Genomic DNA, 21,695 nt, shown 5'->3' with positions numbered 1-21,695 from the left:
TTAGCTAAGCACATATAAATAAATTCTGCTTTTTAAAATGATTTATCTCTTTGACCGAGCATCTAAATTATGAATCATTTTCATTGTTGTGTTCACGTTGTCGAGTATTCGAAACTAGATCGTATGTTGATAGGTTTTGATGTACTTTTTTTTTACATAACATGAGTCATCAAAAATGTTACAAACTTATACTCCATACGGTAACAGACTTGTGCATCATGCTTTGATGTATTTGTACTCCCACACTGGTAGTCTGCTCATGTGTAATGCAACACGTACTCCCCACGTAATACAACTTGTACCCCCATCCTCCCTGCTACACAACTTGTACTCCATGCATATTCCAACATGTACTCTTTGTGCAGTTCATCTGCACTCCAACTATACAACATATACTGCATCAGCGGTCCAAAATGTACTCCATTACGCAGCATACTTGTCCTTCCAAAAGAGGAAACTAATGAAAAGGGAAAATCCATAAATACTAAAAATGCCAAGAAGAATGAGAAAAAAAAAAGATAAAACGGAAAACCAGGGGAAACCCGGGCAAAAAAAACACAAAATGAGTAAAAACAAAATTAGAGCCAAAACCAAGAAAAAACGAAAATGGTCTCACACTCGACGTGTTCTCCTCTCGTGAGAGGGGTTGTCGTAGGAGCGCTCCTCCCGCCTGACTGGCGGCGCCTTACGAAAGTCCCTGATTAGTTGTTCCCTTGTTTGAAAAAAAAATGTCAGGGTTGAGTAATATGGCCAAGTAATTTACTAGAATCACTTCTTGGGCAGGCCATGCCCATGTTTTGAGCTGGTTTTTTACATAATTTCTTTTAAAAATACTTTAAATGTATTTTAAACTACTAAATGTTTTATTATTTAAAAATACCCATAATTTGATTAAAAATAGGTGTAACAAATGTTCCATTGGTTTATTTTATTTTTGATTTTTTCAAATATTCGTATTACTTCAAAAAGTTACTCTAAATTTTAAAACTATCCACAAATATAAAAAAATTCATGAATAATAAAAGGACCACACTACAGAGCGGAGCTACACCTAGGTCTTTCGGTGCGGCGGCCTAGCTAATGGAATATTAGCATGCATGTAAAATTGTATGTTTCTCTAGTTGCATACTCATTACTTTAAACAGCTTGGATAGGCAGCCGTAAATTCCCCTCTCTTTATCATGCATGCATGCAATGTCGTCATCAAGATTTCCTTCAATGTTTGAAATTTAAAAAGTTTTATCTACAAAACCGTTAATTCAATTAATGATCCGCTTTCACCACTGACTTTTTCGCGACGAGATCTACAAATCCGTAAGATGACAACTATGATGACATAAATGTGGCAACTAGAAATGACGGAAAAAAACCAACGAAACATGTCAACATGGGATCTTATTTTGAAGGTCTAATCGAGACGAAACTAACGATGAAAACGAATCTTGAATAAAATTATTAATCTGTGAGATAAATCATTTTAAAAGTTCAAAAAAGCATTTATTGCAATGATGTTAGCATGAGGTGGAAGATTTTTACATGCGCATGGGGCTGCGCGAGCCGCTGCATGGGAGAGTTGTGGTATGCGCTTTTCTTTATAATTTCCCATAATAAAAACTTTAATTAAAACATTGTATCATAGAATATGAAAATTGCTCTCCTGGTTTAAAAAAGTCGTTACACATGTAAGTCAATATTTTTGATACTTTAACATAAAATAAGGTTATGGACTACTACCTCTGTACCATAATATATGACGTTTTAGCAGCTTAAATGAACTGCTCAAACGTCATATATTATGGTACGGAGGGAGTACAAAATTAGAGAAAGTAAAATAAAAAATAAAAATAAATAAAATATTTTTGTGTACTAGAAGAACAACTAAAAAATAAAAGGAAAGAGCAAAATGAACGGGATTGAGCATGATAGTCATAAGAAAAAAACACTAAATAGCAAAAAAAATACTTTCAAAAAATACCGCATTGTGTAGGCCCACATAGACCACGGGGACGCGCATTGTCGGTATCCAACCCTGTAAATCCTGTTCAGGTGTCGAGAAGCCGAGTTGGGTCGACCCAATTGGGTGGCATTTTTCAAGTGTATTTTTATTTTTATTTTCTGTTATGGTCTTGTTTTAGAAAATACTATTTATTTTCTAATACCCGATGAACAATTTCTAATGCATGGTGTAAAATACTTTAATATATGATGAACATTTTTGAATTCGCACTAGAGTTTTTGGTAATATATTTTTTAATGTACAATGCACTTTTCTCTAAATATAAGATGAATATTTTCTAGTACGAAATATATATTTACTTAATATACAGTGGTTTTTTAATATATAATGGATTTTTTATTGAAACACTTGCTGGAAAACTTTCAAAAAAATATTTTACATTTCAATAGGTTTTTAAATATCTAGCTCGGTGAAAAACAAAATTTGAGAAAAAGCAACTTAAAACCAAAGTGAAAAATACTGTTCACAGTAAAGTGGGCTGGATTATTGCCCTGGCTTTCAGATGGAATTTCTGTATTTAACATCTGTTGGCGTTGAATAGGAGGTTCATCCAACACCTAAGCACGGAATAGGAAATCCTGATTGCTTGATTAATATGCTCCAATTTTATTCGTCATGCATATTGCCTTGAGTTCTATATATACTTCTCCCAAAGAAATTCAATTGAGTCGTCCCGATGGATATAAACAGCGGCGACATGCGATTGCATTCTTTCGAAGCAGAGCCTAATAATATTCATCTACTCCTACTTGCTTTGTTGTGAAGCGGGCTAATATTGTGCCAAGTCAACGCCCCCCTTGGCCTACATCATCGTACTACTATTAACTTGCCGTGATCCCAAATGTAAAGGCATGTCATGGCTGATGGCTGCATCCGAGGCAGCGGCAGGGGGTGCCCGCGGGCCGCGACCTCTCCTAACAGGATTCATCAGAAGCCAGCGTCGATTTATTTTTTTATTTTTTTTGACAAGATGTCCCAACCAAACTTCGAAACCGATTTCCAAATCAAACCTGACAGTGTGGTGATCTTGTACAGAAAATGAAAATGCGTCGACCAGCTGATCTTGTGCGGTCCTTCTTTCTTATCCGCCACATGTGCATGGTGCATAGTCAAACACACAACACATTTACCCGCAAAACACACACACACACACACACACACCACGTCGCCATCCAATCCCACTTTGCCGTATCTTAACGGTATCTGTTCTTTTCCTAGTAATATAGGAGTACATGCCTAGTTTCCGCCCTAGAACATGCTCCCTCTCTAAGCTAATATAAAAGTGTTTAGATAAATAAAATAGTGATCTAAACGCTTTTATATTAGTTTACGAATGGAGTACTTCACTAATGATGAACTAACGCGGGCGGGTTGCTGGGCCTCGTGTATGTACGAATATAATTAATTTCCAGAGATTTAGTCTTGGACGACTAGCTGCAACTTGCAACAGCTTCCAGCACGTCTCCCAACGTCTCTCTCTCTCTATATATATATATATACTACTCCTACTTCCCATCTCTCTGTCTCTGTCTATTCCAGCATCCTGTCAGCAGCTACCATTCTCCGTTCTCCCATCCCCTACTTTTCTTCCTTCGCTCTCGTCTCGCACAGCCGTCGTCGCCTCGACCGTCGGAGCGGAGGCGATGAAGTTCCTGGTGGAGTCGGGCGGCGCGGAGGGGAACGCCGGGCCGTCGTACCGGAACGTGCTGGCCAAGGACGCCGGCCTGCTGCAGACGCCGCCCGGCGTCGACTGCCTCTGGGACCTCTTCTGGTGAGCCACCAATCCTGCTTCCCATCCCACGCCTCGCCGGACACACGCTCGAAATCCATTCCATCCATGGCGACCGGCGCATGCATGCATGCTCCATGCATGGGTTCATTCCGGTCTGTTTCCCGAAGCTTCGTCTCTCGATCTAATAACATGTCTTGTGCGACCAACCCCTGCAGCGCTTCCGTGGAGAAGTACCCCAGCAACCCGATGCTCGGCCGCCGGCCAGTCGTCGACGGCAAGGTACGTACTTCTTCTTCTAGCATATCTCATTTCAACTAGCTGGACAGCCCGTGTCAATTCCCTCCGCCAGCTTGGACCAATGGAGCCTGCATCAACTGGATCAAAACCGTCGAGCTCATCATGCATCTCGTTGTTGACTCCTTCTTACACGGCATGCAGGCCGGCGACTACGCCTGGATGACTTACAGGGAAGTCTGCGACGTCGTGATCAAGCTCGCCGCCTCCATGAGCAAGTCCGGAGTCAGACAGGTGCGTGCGTGCGTACACACGGGTTGATCATGACCGTGATGATGTAGACTCAGTTATCATCACGATGTTAAGCCGGCTAAAACTTTGGGCAATCAGATATCGATCGATGGTCAACTACTCATGCATCGATTCAACATGGGGGGATAGAAAAAAATCCCAAGCACTGCGCTTGATCCTGATCCTCCGGAATCATATAATTAATTATTAAGTAGTAGCAGCAGGTAGTAATAAACTAATAATTACCAATACAGTTCGTTAGTGGGTGTATAATATGCTTATATGATCATATCGCGTGCCTAGCTAGCTTGCTCGTATAGTCGGTTAACTAGCTGGAGCCCGGTTGCACCACGATCAAGCTCCTCTCCACAGCTGACAAATTTAACAAGCTGTTGACGAAATCATCAGCTAAGTAATAATTCCGGACATGCCGCTCACCACCAACATAATTCAGGTTGAAATACTCCTCCGGTTAATAGTCTCATGATGAGATTTTCTTTTTGTTGGGTAGCAACTCTGCAAGTGTTTTATTACTATAACTTGCGTACCAATGTTTTAAATAGTGGGCTACGGCAAATAGCGGCGAGCCTCTAAATAGCGAAGCTATAACGGGCTATAACGGCATATTTGTATATGATACCATTTAGCGGCACCTTGCTGAAAAGGCTATAGCGGGGCTACAACGAGCTATTTAAAACTATGTTGCGTACGGATGGAGGTGATGGGGTGCATCATCAGCCAATAACTGCTAATAGTGTTTAGCACCTTTTTTGGCTTTAACAAAAGGATGAGAGATGCTTATCTCTTCCAGTATATATAAGCTGGCATGAATTACAACCAAATGCTACAAAATATACAACCACTGTCACATGGATATGGCCTGCAGTCTGGATGCGAAGAAAGTCCACCCTTGAAGTTTTCTCTTCCATGGAATAGTCTAGTCTTCATTACAAGTTTAGAACCATCTCAAGTCTGACCAGCTCATACGCTAGCTCCAGGAGTTGACCAGTCCGATCCAGCTGATTGCGCTATAGATGCCGCATCTCCCACCCCCCGATCCTTTTGATTATCATATTCGTTTTCCATTTCATGCCAACTAACTTATTTGTGTTTGACTAAAACAACACTCGGGTTGTCCGAACGTAACTCTTTTTTCCTTTTTTGAAAAAGTCGGAATGTTATTCCTTTGTCATACTCCCTCTCATACTCCCTCTGTACCTAAATAATTATAAAAAACATTTTGAATCAACCGACATATTTTACCCAAAAATCAGCCGGATCATTGACTCCTGACGTGCCCCCTTCATCCACCTCTTTCCTTTCCACCTTATCCTTTTCAGCGCTCTCTCCTCCACTCATTCTCCTTGTCATCTTCTTCCTTTTTTTCCTTCCATAGCAACAATGCTGGGATGGAGCACGACGAGGGGCAGCCGGTGCTGGGATGAAGCAGCATCCATGCATGGGGGTGGCGTTGCGGTGAAGCTCCGCCGGCATCAGTTGCGATGGAGCCCGCGATGTCGGTGTCGCGCTCCAATGAAGCATCACCGGAGTTGCGATGGGTCGTCGGTGCTGCGTTGGAGCTTCCCCGCGCCAGTGCGGTGCGGCAATGGAACGTCGCAGGAGACGTGACGAGCCGCCGTTGCTGCATTGGAGCACCGCCGAGCCGGTGCGCAGCTGCAATGAAGCGTCGTCGGAGCTGCAGTGAAGCGTCAGATGGCATGGATGCTACGTTGGAGCTTTTGCCGGCCGCCGGGCGTGCGCCATGAGAGCTGGAGCGGGAAGTTCGGCCGAGATGCAGCAGCACTGCGTCAAAGCGGCCACACGCCTTACTGTTGCCTGTCATTACTGTGATCCAACGATGCATGCGTGTTGATCGAACGGCTACCCAGCCGGATGATTTCTTAGAGAAATCATCCCGATGATTCGTAGCAGTGGCCATATAGTTGAAGAAAACTAGTATAGTTCTCTCCAATAACAATTATTTAGGTACACAAAAAGTATAACTTAAGACGTTTTAACACCCGTTCCTACTATCTTCTGAATCCTTTGATACCATCATATCCTCACAAGAAAGTGGAAATAAGGTGATGTGCATACTAATTAATTTCAGGGTGAACGTGTTGGCATCTACGGTGCAAATTGTCCGGAATGGATCATCAGCATGGAGGTAAATCTTTACTTAATCACCCCTCACCTAAACAATCTTTATCCCCATTATATGATTTTGTAGGGGGGAAATACTGCAATACTGTCATATGAATATTGTATGTACATATATTTTTGTCTAGCTTTCCAACTAATTCCACCATATACTGCAGGCTTGCAATGCCCTTGGAGTTTGTTGTGTGCCTCTCTACGACACTCTTGGTACGTAGAGTATGCCACGTCTAACAAACCACTTTTAAACCCTAGAAATTAGTTGTTACTTGCTAGAAGATTTTTTTTTCGTCGAGAATAAAATGTATTAGTAAGTACTCCCTCTGTTTCCTTTTCCTTTGCATTTTAATTTTTTCTCAAGTCAAACCTTTGTGAAATTTGACCAACTTTATAATAAAGATTCTCAAAATCTACAATAACAAATAAATAAGATATTAAAATATATTTGATCATGGGTATAATTATATGTATTTGGTATTGTGAATGTTTGCATTTGTTTTCTATACCCTTGATCAAACTTAAAAAAGTTGACAAACCTAATGTGTGAACTAAAGAAACGGAGGGATTATCTTGTATTTTCTTTTCTCCACACCATGTGGAATACAAATATAATATGACTTATTTTCTACTTGGGCATGTAATTACACTCTAGGCAAAAAAAAGGGGGGGATAACAAGCACTTTGTAATCTCCATCTCAATCCGACGATCCAAACCTACTTTGACTCGAACTCGAATCCAGTCCATCAAAAACCTAACTATCCTAATACAAAGCCTATCTGATCTACGACCCCCTATACAAATCCGTGCACGACTAGCAAAGGCGCAAGTTTAATCAAGACCGGATCTGGCTAATGGTCTCTTTTTTGTTCAGGTGCCAATGCGGTGGAATTCATCACCTGCCATGCCGAACTCCTTATTGCTTTTGTGGAAGAGAAGAAGATTGGGGAGGTACCAACGTGGCCACTTAGTCGGATGCAATTTCATCACTACATTAATCTTTAACTATATCTTTACCTAATAATAAAGAGGCTATCGCTTTCGTCGAAAAACCCACCGAGGTGATTTTACAAAAAAAAACTTACTGTTTAGGACATTAAATTCGTAGTATATATATTAAATGTTTTTTTAAAATACTCATATATTTTAAACCGTAACTCTAAATTTAACATATTATATATGGAATTTTATTAGAAAAATATGTAGAATTTAAATATGATATTATTTTATCTGTTAAACGTTTAACAAAAAAACTATCTAGGATGCAATCTTAATAAATAAGTCATTATTCGTCTTTCTTTCATACCGGTACTCATCCGGATTAGGGATGAACACGTCAACAAAATCAGGATTAGAGATGAAACTGAAGGTCACTTGACTAATTCTTTGTACGTATTAAATCTACATGCAAGCCGTGTTAAAATAGAAGACCTGTAAAATTTTGAACTGCATTGTGAAATTTTGAACTGCATTTTTTAGGATAAGACCATCTTTATTTGTGTCGTAACTACAAATTCTCAGATTATAGACCTTTTTTTATAAATTAAGAGCATGTGGTATTTCTTTCTCCGGCTGCAACGCATGGGCCCTTTTGCTATAATAATAATGCGGCTATTGCTTCCGTCAAAAAACCCACCGCGGCATTTTTGTAAAAAAGCTCCTGTAATTTTTGTTGTTCCACCCGCGCTCCATCATTTATCTGCAACGCAAAAGAAAAAAGATTCGCTGCAAAAATTATACCCGTACGCATTGCCTCCTCCCGTCGACCCTGGGCCACCCTGGCCTGTGCCCAGGCCGCCGCCACACCACTCGCCGCCGCGGTCGGCCTCAACCACCACCGCAGTTGTTCTTAACCCACCCGCCCTCCGCGGCCGTACCTCTCCCCACTCACTGTCCCCGTTGCGGCGCTCGAGCGCATCGCGTTGCCCCTGGTCCACCCTGACCTGTGCCCAGGCCGCTGCCACACCACTCGCCGCCGCGGCCGACCTCAACCACCATTGTTGTCGATCTCAACCGACCCGCCTCCGCGGCCGTACCTCTGCCCGCTTGCTGCCCCCGTTTCGGCGCTCGAGCACAGCTTCTGGATCAAATCAACGCGACAGCTACAGTGATTGGGGATGATGTGTCTGCTCGATGCAGAACGGTGGCGGCGCGCGGATAAGGCGTGGCGGAGCGAAGTACTTGCAGGTGGATGCGGACCTCCATGGCTTACACGGGGAACTCCGGGGTTATGGTGCGGCAACGGCGACTCCTTATGGCCAAATAGAGGCGCCTAACCCTTGCTCGCCTCATCGTATCCCCTCCTCCGGCAGGAACTCATCATCTGGTGAGATCCCCTCCCCATGCCTCCAACCGTGTGCCAAGCACCGGCAAGAAATTTTGTTTTGTGGGGATTTGTTTGCTGAAGAATGAATGTATTGAATGTAAGATTGTATTGTTGTAGAGACAAAGAAAGGAACACCACCTTCAGTTTGTCATCTGATCCCACATTCTCTACCCCACGAGTGAAATAAGATAGCAGTCCATTGATCAATTCACTTAGTCTCTTTGTTTTGCTTTGCTTGTCCCGCTCAATTTTTCATCATGATGGAATTAACAATGGATGGGTTGATTTCTTAATAAAATAGGATAGGACTCACTACATTAGTTAGTTAGCTTATTATTTTAATAAATCAAAATGATTATAAAAAGATTAAAAGCGTGTGGTATTTTTTTTTCTCCCGTTGCAACGCACGGGCCCTTTTGCTAATAATAATAAAGAGGCTATCGCTTCCGTCGAAAAACCCATCGAGATGATTTTACAAAAAAAACCCTTACTGTTTATGACATTAAACTCGTAGTACATATTAAATATTTTTTTAAATACTCATATCTTTTAAACCGTAACTCCAAATTTAACATATTATACATGAAATTTGATTAGAAAAATATGTAGAATTTAAATATGATATTATTTTATCTGTTAAACGTTTAATAAAAATACTATCTAGGGTGCAATCTTAATAAATAAGTCATTATTCGTCTTTCTTTCATATCGGTACTCATCCGGGTTGGGGATGAACACGTCAACAAAATCAGGATTAGAGATGAAACTGAAGGTCACTTGACTGATTCTTTGTACGTATTTAATCTACATGCAAGCCGTGTTAAAATAGAAGACCTGTGAAATTTTAAATTGCATTTTTGTAGGATAAGACCATCTTTATTTGTATCGTAACTATAAATTCTTAAATTATAGACATTTTTTATAAATTAAGAGCGTGTGCCGTGTGGTATTTCTTTCTCCCGTTGCAACGCATGGGCCCTTTTGCTATAAGTTTCAAACAAAGAGCATCACTACTATGCTAGGTCAAATTTATCCCAAATTTATTGTATTTTCAGCATGCACAACTGGCCCGCAATGAATATCAAATCTGAGAAGTTTTACACAAATAAACCTGGTTTAAAGATCCATGCTACCAATCTGTATTAATTTTATAGTCTTTGAGAGATGTGGAAAGAGGAGGAATGGGGCAATTTTACACGGGCTGGTTAATCAAGCACATCTCTCCCTTTCGGCCCCTTACTTCAGCCCGGCCCAGTAAGGTCCTCTCGGCCGTGCAGATCGGGAGGGCGAACACCGGTGTATCTCCGCCGGCCGCCGCCAGGCCTTCCCCGGCGAATCACTGCTCGAGATTTGCAGCGGGAGGCGCCGCCCCGTCCCAATGGCGGCACGGCGGTCCGTCCCGCGAGAGAGGCGAGTGCGATGGCCTCGCTACAGGCGATTCCCGGGCTTCCCCCGCCGCGCCACGGCGGGGTGAACTCCGCAGGTCCTAGGCTGGGCTAGTTCTTATTTAGATTGCTAGTTCTCTGATTCATCGTCAGTGATCCCGCAGAGAGGTCTCGCTTCTGTCCAATGGAAGCATTTTTTTCTCAATTATCTTTATCCTCACAGATCAGGCGATCTGTTCTGCAGTATAGTCTCGAAAAAACATAATTCTGGATAAGTTTACTAGTATTTGCTTGAGACTTTACAGTCCCCTGTTTGCTGATGCTTTCAATTATGGCAGCTCTTGAAAACCTGCCATGCCACTTCAAAGTACCTGAAAAGTAAGTTCTTGCAACAATAAGCGGTATCGATCAATTAGATGGTTTGTGACTGTGGATTTCACATCGGTTCTGTTGTTAACTCATTTTCAGCAATCGTCAGCTTCGGAGCAGTCACAAATGATCAAAAAGAGGAAGCTAAAAACCATGGGCTGTCCATTTTCTCATGGGAGGAATTCCTGGTCATGGTGAGATTTCGTCTTCAGCTAGCTTCTTTAGGTGTTTTGGTACAAGTTATGGAAAGAAGCGCTTCACAACAATCTTTATTTTAAGAAAATCATGCAATGTAAATTATCTTATTTTTGTATTATTTGATACATTTAACTTGCCGTTGTGTGCCCTATCTCCAAATGGATATGAGACATGACATATGATTTATGACTCTTTTTGTATAGATCTAAGTGCTTCCTCATAAGATCTTCAATATCCCCTGCAAAACCCTGAAGTTAACTTTACTTATATCATATTAAACGTGACATATTAGTTACCTATATGTCTTGCATGGTTGTTATAACAGTATATATTGCACAACCAAGAATGTAAATTTTGTGAATACTCTTGGTCCTTTATTATTGAAATAGTTCAGACTGTCTTGTACTCTAGTTGAAAATACTGAACTGTAGTTCATTTCACTCATAATGCAAGGTTTCCGAGTTATACAGTAGCATAAGCTTGTGCGCCTGACATGTTTATAGGGTGGAGATGAACCTGTTGATCTTCCTGAAAAGAAGAAATCCGACATCTGCACGATTATGTACACAAGTGGAACAACAGGAGACCCTAAAGGTGTTATGATATCAAATGAAAGCCTTCTTATTAACCTGGCTGGTGCTGATTCTGTAGTGCAATCTATTGGCGAAGCTGTAAGTATATAATCCCAACACATTTCATAATGAAATACACACGTGATTTGGTGAATCTCACAGTAATGCTGTTTGATTTCCACTTTGTGTTTGCAGTTTAATCAAGACGATGTTTATTTGTCATATCTTCCACTAGCTCATGTCTTCGATAGAATGTTTGAGGAAGTGTTTATATCTCATGGATCGAGAATCGGATTTTGGCGTGGGGTATGCTTTGTGAATACTCTATTTACCTTGAAGTATTCAACGGGTTCATACTGAAATTAGTGGCATGCATCTGTAGGATGTCAAGTTGTTGGTTGACGATATTGCAGCACTAAGACCAACAGTATTTTGTGCTGTTCCACGTGTACTCGACAGAATATATTCAGGTAAACTCTAGATGTTAACTGTTAACGTAGTTAGATATTTACACAAAATCCATTATTGTGTCATTTGGATAAAGCACTTTTCGTTGATTGCATAACTTGTTACAGAAGTAATAACTGCACAAGTTTCTGTCAACTCTGGCTTTCTTCTATCAGTGACGTGAACATGTTCAGATATTATTTTATATTTGTTACATTATCTCCAAATGCATTAATAAAAGGAGTTCTTGTGGTTACATCATTATAGATTTGAAAATATCTTAATATATCGCCAATGAGGCAATGCCTTAGCTTTCAATTGATCTAGTTGCTGAAAACCATACTTAAAAGTTTTGGTTGAAAATATCAATAAATCTGCAAAAGGAAATAAACAGAGCCTATTTAAGTTTTTAGTTGATGTACTGACTATCAAACTTCATAGAGATGGATATCATGTAACGGGCGGCTTCAATGGAAGATTACATGTAATGTCTATTTTTACTTTGCCTAATATTCGATGCATTATTATTTTTATGTAGGTCTTACGACCAAGATTTCTGCTGGTGGTATATTAAAGAAAACCTTATTCAATCTTGGTTACAAGATGTAAGTTTGCACATGATTATAACTGAGAACCCTTTTTCTAAGTACACATATCATTTTATTTATAGCCACATACTATTTTCTTTAACTATTCATGATACAATTTTGAGTTGGTAGTTATTGAATCATCAGGAAACTAGACAGCATGAAGAAAGGAATTAAACATGAGAAGGCATCTCCATTCTTTGACAAGTTAATTTTCAGCAAGGTACAGTTAGACATTCAAGAGCAACCAACCTTATACTTCATCAGATAGAATTTAATATGCCAATGCAACTTTATGTCTATATATTATGTCCTAACGTACTGCTTATATCTTTAAGGTGAAAGAAAGGCTGGGTGGAAAAATCCGTATTATAGTGTCTGGTGGCGCTCCTCTTGCTGTGGCGGTTGAAGAATTTTTGAGGGTTGTGACATGTGCACATGTTGTTCAAGGCTATGGTATGCACCTTGTTTAAGTCTGCAGATGAATTGCGCATATCATTAGATGACGGAAGCACTTCCTAATAAAGCTTTGAGTAATTCCATTTATTTTTTCCAATTTTAGGACTCACCGAAACCTGTGCGGGATCTTTTGCTGCCATACCAAATGAATTTTCCATGGTTGGGACTGTTGGCCCACCAGTTCCACATATGGACGTTCGCCTTGAGTCAGTTTCAGAGATGGGTTATGATGCTCTGGCTAGCATTCCTCGTGGCGAGGTATGCGTAAAGGGAAGTGTTCTGTTCTCTGGATACTACAAAAGAGAGGACCTAACAAGGGAAGTCCTGACTGATGGATGGTTTCACACAGGTTAGCTATATCCCTAACTTCAACTGGAGGCAATGGATATCATAAGTTATTATATTTTAGATGATGACTGTGAGTTGAATAATGGTACAGGGGATGTTGGTGAGTGGCAAACAAATGGAGCCTTGAAAATCATTGACAGAAAGAAGAATATATTCAAGCTTTCACAGGGAGAATATGTTGCAGTGGAAAATCTAGAGAATATCTACGGTGTTCTTCCAGAGATTGATTCGGTAAATACCTAGTCAATTATTCACTTTGCAAGTAACTGTCTGAATTTCTGTCTTCACTGTGTTAGGTCCTACTTTTCTGCCCATATGCTTGGTGAAAGAATAGTGTAGGGCACCTGATTTTGAATATACGTAATTGAAGTGTTAGTCTGAAGTTGAAGACAAGTTGGTTAGTTGGTATAGTGTGATGACTATTGATGCCATAACATGTTCTTGATTTTTTTGTTAATTTCTTGAGTAATATAAGTTTTTACCGTAGTACCACTGCAGCAGTCATTAGTTTTGGGTCCAAACATGCATCTATACTAATCCCTGAAAACAGTGGCTTCTCAAAACTATATGGCATTGGTGTTCCTCTTGTCGTTTTGCTTGCGATGATTTGAGAGACTACGCAGAGCACATATATTAAAAAAAGGGGGGGGGGGCATGCATGCAAGACAAAGATAATGTTTTTGGTATTTTCTGTATCCAGTTCATACGCCATTTGTGTCAATTCTCATGTTTCTGCCGATCAATTTCAGATATGGGTGTATGGGAACAGCTTTGAATCTTTCCTTATCGCCGTGATAAACCCCAATCAACAAGCTCTTGAGAACTGGGCCGGACAGAACGGAATCGCTGGAAGCCTGGCAGAACTATGCGAGAACGCGAAGACTAAAGAGCACTTCATAGCAGAACTCGCGAAGGCTGCAAAGGAGAAGAAGGTAAGGCGCCTTAGCCATCTACAGGCCACCAATGTTTGTTTCCAGCTAGTATTTACATGTTTGCCTGCGTTTTCCCCTTTGCCAGCTGAAAGGGTTCGAGTTCATAAAGGCGGTCCATCTCGACGCGGTGCCGTTCGACATGGAGCGCAACCTCATCACCCCGACATACAAGAAGAAACGGCCTCAGATGCTCCAGTACTACCAGGTCACACCTCATGATCAAGCACACACACTATTCCCCCCTATTCCGGCTTCTCATCCCCTTTCTTTCTCCAAATTTCCTTGCCTGATGCATAATTCCATTAATTGTTCAGGGAGCCATCGACGCGCTCTACAAAAGCTCGAAGTAAAGAGAGCGGGCACTCTGAACAGCAGCGAAACGGATTCTCGATCCTCGGCGCTTCCGCCACGGAATCCTCGTGTGTGCGTGTGCTTGTGCGCGTGTATGTAAATTAATTAACATACAAGACTTTGTTGTCAATGGTTGCTGACGTTTTTCACAGAATGATATTCCCTCCGGGTTAATTAATACAAGGCTTGTTGTTGAAGTCTGCCTACGTTTTTCACACAACCAATATTCCCTCCCTCTGAATCCTATTCGGTGCCCTGTATTCTCCTTGCTGATTGGCAGACTTGCCTTTCTTTCTTTTTTCTTTTTGAGAAATTAAATAGGCAGACTGTTGCCTGTGCGGCCTTCTCCGGTCAGCAGGCCGGCGTCAGCGCAGGCCTAGGACGCCGGCGTCACTCTCCCTCCCGCATTCATTCTTAAATTCCTTGCCCTATACGCGGAGACAGGCTTGAAGATTCTCGGTCAGTTCTTGCGAATCTTCTCCTCTGTCTTTGTTGACCCTTACACCGATACAATCATTTCACCACTAGTGCCCCTAGAATTTTGGGTAATTTTGACCATAGTTTTAATAAGTAATAAAATAGTAGTACAAGAAGTACTCTCTCCGTCCCGAATTACTTATCGTAAAAACTAAAATACGTGTAAGATACATCCATTTCTGTGACAAGTGAGTCCAGACGAAGAGAGTATGTAGCAAATATAACATCGCTGGAAACCTCCGACCGAAATTACTTGTCGTAAAAATGAATATAAATGGATGTATCTAGAACTAAAATGCATCTAGATACATCCATTCCCCCGACAAGTATTTTCGTAGAGAGGGAGTAAGTTCTTATGACTTGCATCAACATTTTGCTATCAAATACTCCCTCCGTCCTAAAATAAGTGTCGTTGATCTAGTACAAAATTTGTACTCATTTAGTACTGAATATGCGTCACTTATTTTAAGACGAAGGGAGTATATGAGTACACTAGGGTTTATTGTTGTACGCGAGTAATAGACGGGCCGTGATCATGGGTCATTTGTAAAACTCTATTCTTCTCTTATTTAATGGATGAGGCAAATCTTTTGCTTCCGTTTTGAAAAGAAAAAAATTGTCCTAAAAACCTGTGAAGGAGGTAGGAGAGAGAGGAGGGGGGGGGGGGGGGGGAGAGTTGAATCAATGGTCAGCAGTCAAACGCTGTGCTGTGCGAGTTTTGAACATTCTGAGCTCCACTGATGGACGAACTTTCCAGAAAGCAGTCCAAATGCTACTACCAAGTGAGTGAATGCCAACGCGGAATTATCAGAGGGAGGAGCCCGTCGCCGTCGCAAGCGAGACTGGGCGTGCGTACCGCCGCTGAAACCCCATTAATTCTACCGTCTCTGCCGAGCTTTCAGCTTCAGCCATGGTCATGGAGGAACATATACATTTCTTCTATTTTGGTGCTGTTTTCTGAGGCGCACCAGGTGTCCGGGCGAATCATGTCGCTTTCATGGTTTTGAGGTTCCCCTGTTCCCCTTGCGACGACGATTCCCCGGCTACTTCCCAGCAAATTAGTAGTCAAAAATGACAAAGGGGCAAGGATGATAAGATGACACCATGCGCAAAATTTTGTTGCTTTTTTGTTTGTTTGTTTCTCCATGTGTATCTGGAATTTTGATCTTATATTTTCGAAAACTTTTAATCTGAGTTTTGTGCAGCGGTACCGTCTAAAGTCTAATCATGGCATCGCCTGATATTTTCCATGAGTATTTCAAAATTGGATTAAAAAGTTTTGGGCTTACATCTCTTGCGAGCATCCACCATTTTTTTGGAATTTTAGGAAACTTATAAATTTGCCTCTTTTTTTTATCAAGAACACCTCAAAAGGGGCAAGGGATTCTTGCATTTCATTAAAAAAAGAAAACTACACGGTTGATGTGGGATAAGCCAGAGAAAACCCGATACATACACACACACACCTACCACACGATTGATTAAGGGACAACCGCGAGGAGACACCGACCATACGGTTGATTACGGGACAACCGAACAAAAAAAAAATCAACCACATGATCGATAAAGGGATAATCATGCAAAAACCCAACAGCCATGACAGACCATGCCACCACGAAGCGTCAGAATGCCACCAACACGGAGCAAAGCCACAACCCACGATAGCTTATGGGGTAAATTCGATTTTTGTGCAGTGGTTTCGTGCTATCATTGAGCCCGTCGCCTTACTGGCTATTTTCCCAAACTAGGCACCATGCTTCATTTTATTTTTTAACTATTCGTATGCTACTTTTATGGAAGGCTCCCCTGGCCGGTCAGGGGGAATAATGTCATTCCCAGGCTTTGTTTGATACAAGTGGATTGGGGAGGTTTGGAAAGGAGGGGATTTGATGAATTTCTTCCTTTCATCCAATCCTCTCAAATCCTCGGGGATTTGCTTCCATCAGTCCGTGAAGGAGGAACCTGAAACACATGCATAGAAAGGGATTGAAGAGAAACGGAGGGGATTCGGCTAAGCAGATCCCTCTTACCAAATGGACGCCCGAGGTTCTGTGGGGTTTCTGACCTTTTCGAGGATTTTCCTCTCCAAACCTCCTGAATCCCCCCGTATCAAACGAGGCCTCATGGGTTTCCCCTCCCCTTGCGACGGCGATTCCCATGATATTTCTGAGCAAATTCATTGTCAAAAAGGAAAAAAAAAACAGCTTCAAATTTGTGTCTAGGGTAGCGAATATATCCGCCTTACCAAGTAAGTAGCAGAATGTCCACACTAAGTACAAGAGACATTCCTGGAATTTTACACTCCACTAACAAAGATGATGCTATGCTGCTAGTAATAAGCTTTTCGGCCGTGAAACCCTTTTCTCTGCCCGGGTGGACCTAGCAGTTTCCTCAGCCAGCAGTACGATGATAAGCATGCATGAGGACGGGAGACTGGTCAGCCCGAAAAAACTCGGTCTCCCTTTCCCTGGGTCAAACATTATGACCGGCCGCAACTGCATCAGCAATTCGGCTCAGCAAGCATATATATGCGATCCAGCGGCCCGTGGCCACCACCACCACATCATCATCGTCGTCGATCTACCGTCAGATCTCGCCTCCTCTACTTCTCTCCTCGGTTTCTTCGACCTCGAACTCCAACTCGCCGGCCGTGATCCTTCCTTGGTGCATAGCATTCCTCCTCGTGCTTCCTTCCCGGCTGAAAGCCAGCTGCCATTGCCGGCGATCGAGCTAGCTGGCCATGCAGGACGTTGGCGGAGGAGGAGGAGGAGGAGGGGACGGCAATAGCATGCATCTGCTCCTGACCATCCTGGCCGACGGGGAGGCGCAGGTCAGGCGGCTCCTCGGCGAGCTGCCGCCGGCCGGCGACGAGGAGCAGCTGCTCGGGCGGGGGCCGGCGGCGGAGTGCTGCCGGGGCGTGGCCGGGCAGCTGCTGTGCACGTTCGGCAAGGCCATCGCCGTCGCCAAGGCCATCGAGGCGGCCGGCGGCGACTCCCCGCGGTCGGCCGACGAGGGCGCCGGCGCCGGGATGGCCGGCAGGGACGCGGCGCATGCGCAGGAGCGCCATGGCCATGGCGTCTGCAAGAGAAGGTGCGTACACGATCGTCGGCCATACACGGTGCACTTTTAGTCTTTAACTTCCTACGGAGATGTCGAGCGAGCTACCCAGCTATAGTAGCACTGATAGTAGCCAGTAGGGTAGTGAAAACGCTCACATATTTGTGTCTCACTTCATGTTCTTTTCACATGCCGATGCTTCAAAAATCCATGCTCGAAATACTTGCGATCATGTATTCAAAAAAAAAATTGAAAGTTTTATTACTTTAGCCTTTGCTCTAGCTACGTGGTGCACACCCAATAGGGTTAAGATTATTACTACATTGTTTGGCTATGGCAAAGTTGACCAAACGGAGTAACATGGTAAAAAAAATTGCGACAAGCCACAGTAATTAAAGAAGTAACACAGTGTTATACATATTGAAATATATTGACCACCATTCGCCATGAGTTCTGATGTTTGTATGAGTTGACTGGAGCATGATTCTATAAGACACTGGGCAACTAGTTGCATGCATGCTAGGCATCCAGACAAGTATATCAACTTGCTGCCGTTGAGCTCTTCCAATCTCTTCGCGCTATGTGGTTCATCAACGCCTTATGCTATGATAGTTGTAGTATGGACAATGACATTAACAAGTTGTACTACAAGAGAATAATACCTGCATGATAGAGTCAGGCCCTGTTTGAAACCACAATAGATTATGATAATCTGAATTATGAAGATAGATTATATAATCTGGTTTATAAAAATAATTTAGGTGGGCATTGTTTGGAGTCCAGATTATATAAACTGTAATTCAGATTTTACATTGCATAATGACATGTCTGTCCTCTGTTTTTCTTTAGAAAAAGAGGAGGGTGTCAGTGACAAGAATGTAATTATCTCCAACTTTACAAGGGAGATCATTAGAAATTCATAATCTAATTTTAGCTGGGGTAGAGTATATTATGAGTTTTTAATAATCTGTCCATCTAGTTTCTATAATCTATAACATAATCTGTTCTGTCTGAAGACAGAATAGATTATAAAAAGTGGATTATATAATCTGACTGGTTTCAAACAGGGCATTAGTTAACCTTTTCCAATCAAAAACCAAATCATTATGGCATAGCCAAATTGACAAGGAGTACTAGTAGTGGTTCCAGCAAGAATTAAAGAGCGGAGAGATCTCATGGAAGTTAGTGGCACTTTTTTGTTCCCCGTCAAGATGTCGTCGCCAGGAAACATAAATCCAGCATAGAAGAAACTAAATACACAATCCAAATGATTATCAGTCTTTCATATGGAAGTTTTCATTCCTCTTTTAAATTTCTCAAATATCAGGGCTGAGCAAACCCCATGGCTGTTATGCTCCTAGCTCACTTCGATGCCGTTTTGTTACATGGCTTGGTGAGTAGTTGATGTAATCACATGATGTACTACTACTCTTCTTCTATCAATGAAGAGATACAAGACCTTTGTGTATTCACGAAAAAAAATCTCAAATATGTGGATAATTAAGTAACCATTCTGTTCTGAGATATGGAGGTTTTTGTCACGAAAGGTAACCAACCGCTCGAACAGGGAAACTAGAAAGCGACATAGAGTAATGCAACAAAGTGGTTTTTTGGTGTTTTGGTCAAAGAGAGAAATGCATCTATCCTGGCCATACATATAGCTAACCAGCACTTGGGCATTAGTTAGCATTTGAATTAGTCTAAAAGAAGTTGCATGGTCCTGGATATGACACAGGAAGGGCTTGCCAAGATGGACCGAAAAGTTCCGTATACCCGACGACGCAAATTTGGAGTACACGCCGGACGATGGGTTCAGCTGGAGGAAGTACGGCCAAAAGGACATACTCGGCGCCAAATTCCCAAGGTTCGTAAAATTCATCTTGCGAAAATAAATGTAAATATTTAGATGCCGTACAATTTTACTTCCTTCCCTTTCCACTTCTGTCCCTTTCCTGCTACAGTATTTTACTATAAGTCATTATAGAATAGATATTCGTGCTACAAACATGTGCTCCTATGCGCTACAAGTGCTCAGCATGTGTTGGTGATACTGAACATTAATAGTACTTTGTTATAATATATCTTATTTTTATGTGAAACATATTTGCTAGAGTTATACACGGCAATGATGCTTTTTTCATATAAGGTTGTTCTGTACAACTGACACACATCTTCTATTTTATAGAACAAGGTTGACTACATGTTATATTATTAAAAATTTAACTGGATATAAACTACACGACAAGATTCATGAAAACTTAACATAATTAATCTGCTAGGCAAGCACAACATACAATTCTGGTAATTGCGTGTAATTATTTTAGCGACTTACATAAAATAAAACTAGCACCGTGGACAATTAAAATTTACAACCGTGTGTAATTCTTTTGACAAGCTATAGAACAAAAAGGCCAAGTCAACGCAATTTAAATGACAATTGGTGTGTAATTATGTGGCAAGATGTATGAAATAAAAATGGGAACTCGGATACTATTAGGAACTGACAACTAAAATGTAGCTTTTTTGACAACTAAGTTAATTAAATGTGGCTACTAAGTGGATCATAATCTAACAACTAAATAATAGTAATCCGGCAACTATCGACGAAAAAAAAGTTGTTGAAACATGTTAATATGGGATCCAGTTTCGAATATCTCGTTACGAGAAAGCCAACAGTGAAAGCGGATCGTCAATTATATTTATAGTTTAAGAGATAAAACTTTTTAAAAATTCAGAATTAGAGGAATTTTTGCTCACGTCATGCTGGTATATTAGTTTGCATGCATCGAAGAAAGCCTGCCGCACCGGAAGGCGCTCATGGGGCGCCGCTATGTAATGACGCCCAAAATATATACCCTGTTCTAAAATAAGTATCGCTGGCTAGTATAAAATTTATACGAACTTAATACTAAATCTGGATACTTATTTTCGGACTAGTTTGTGACACTGACTGACGCGATGGTGGCTGGTGGGGATATGCGGCGCATGCATGCAGGGGCTACTACCGGTGCACGTACCGCAACGCGCAGGGGTGCGCCGCCACGAGGCAGGTGCAGCGCTCCGACGCCGACCTCGCCGTGTTCGACGTCACGTACCAGGGCGCCCACACGTGCCTCCAGGCGCAGCGCCGCGCCGCCGTGCCTCCCCCTCCTCCTCCGGCCACGCACGACGGCGGCGGCGGCCAGCAGCAGGACGCGGACATGCAGCTGCTCGAGAATTTCAGGAACGGCCTCAAGGTGGAGATCACCGACGGGCCACCGCCGCCGGCCTCCTTCTACGGCCACGGCCACGACGCCTTGTCGCTCCCCTACACCGCGGCAGCAGGCTACTCCTACTCGGTAGGTGGCCAGCAGCAGCAGCTGCAAGGCGGTGGCTGCTTCTCCCCGGCGACCTTCTCCTCGCCGGCCGCGACGACGGCGGCCGGGCCGGGCTACTTCTCTGTGTCGGCGGCGCACTGCGCGCTGGGCACGCACGACTCGCCGGAGCTCGCCGAGGTCGTGTCCGCGGCGACCACCGCCACGGACCCCGCCGGCTTCGACTACTCGCTGTACCAGTACCACGACCTGCCGTTCCCGTTCGACCCCACCATGTTCGGACACCGTTCCTCCTCCCATGGCCAACACGGAGACGCCTCAAGGAACTGAGGCATGATTCTGTAGAAAAACAAAACAGTCGGATTATTCAGGTTTCGGTATCTACTTGTGTATACTTAAAACACCATTTCCCAGAAGTGTCATTATAAAATACTTCCTCCGTCT

The 21,695-nt window shown here is 42.4% G+C and overlaps 2 protein-coding genes across 2 annotated transcripts; both read left to right on the top strand.

Moving 5' to 3' along the window:
• The first annotated feature begins 3,541 nt into the window (after positions 1-3,541).
• Positions 3,542-14,600, top strand: LOC123407458 (long chain acyl-CoA synthetase 4-like). The gene is made up of 19 exons (XM_045100592.1): positions 3,542-3,788; positions 3,965-4,028; positions 4,188-4,277; positions 6,385-6,441; positions 6,593-6,641; positions 7,304-7,380; positions 10,479-10,518; positions 10,609-10,703; positions 11,211-11,378; positions 11,475-11,585; positions 11,662-11,749; positions 12,265-12,331; positions 12,461-12,536; positions 12,652-12,769; positions 12,876-13,121; positions 13,212-13,351; positions 13,870-14,052; positions 14,138-14,257; positions 14,367-14,600. Exons 1-19 carry the CDS (start codon positions 3,661-3,663, stop codon positions 14,400-14,402), a joined length of 1,953 nt encoding a protein of 650 aa, XP_044956527.1. The 5' UTR covers positions 3,542-3,660; the 3' UTR covers positions 14,403-14,600.
• A 2,851-nt stretch (positions 14,601-17,451) lies between these two features.
• On the top strand, positions 17,452-21,695 carry LOC123408196 (transcription factor WRKY19-like). Its single transcript, XM_045101364.1, has 3 exons — positions 17,452-17,970; positions 19,673-19,801; positions 20,933-21,695. The coding sequence occupies exons 1-3, from the start codon at positions 17,621-17,623 to the stop codon at positions 21,579-21,581; spliced, it is 1,128 nt and encodes a 375-aa protein (XP_044957299.1). The 5' UTR covers positions 17,452-17,620; the 3' UTR covers positions 21,582-21,695.

Source organism: Hordeum vulgare, chromosome 7H, assembly GCF_904849725.1.
Source record: "Hordeum vulgare subsp. vulgare chromosome 7H, MorexV3_pseudomolecules_assembly, whole genome shotgun sequence".
In the NCBI taxonomy this organism is placed as follows: Eukaryota; Viridiplantae; Streptophyta; class Magnoliopsida; order Poales; family Poaceae; genus Hordeum; species Hordeum vulgare.
The sequence above is the reverse complement of the archived record's forward strand: the minus strand, read 5'-3'. Positions and strand labels throughout refer to the sequence as shown.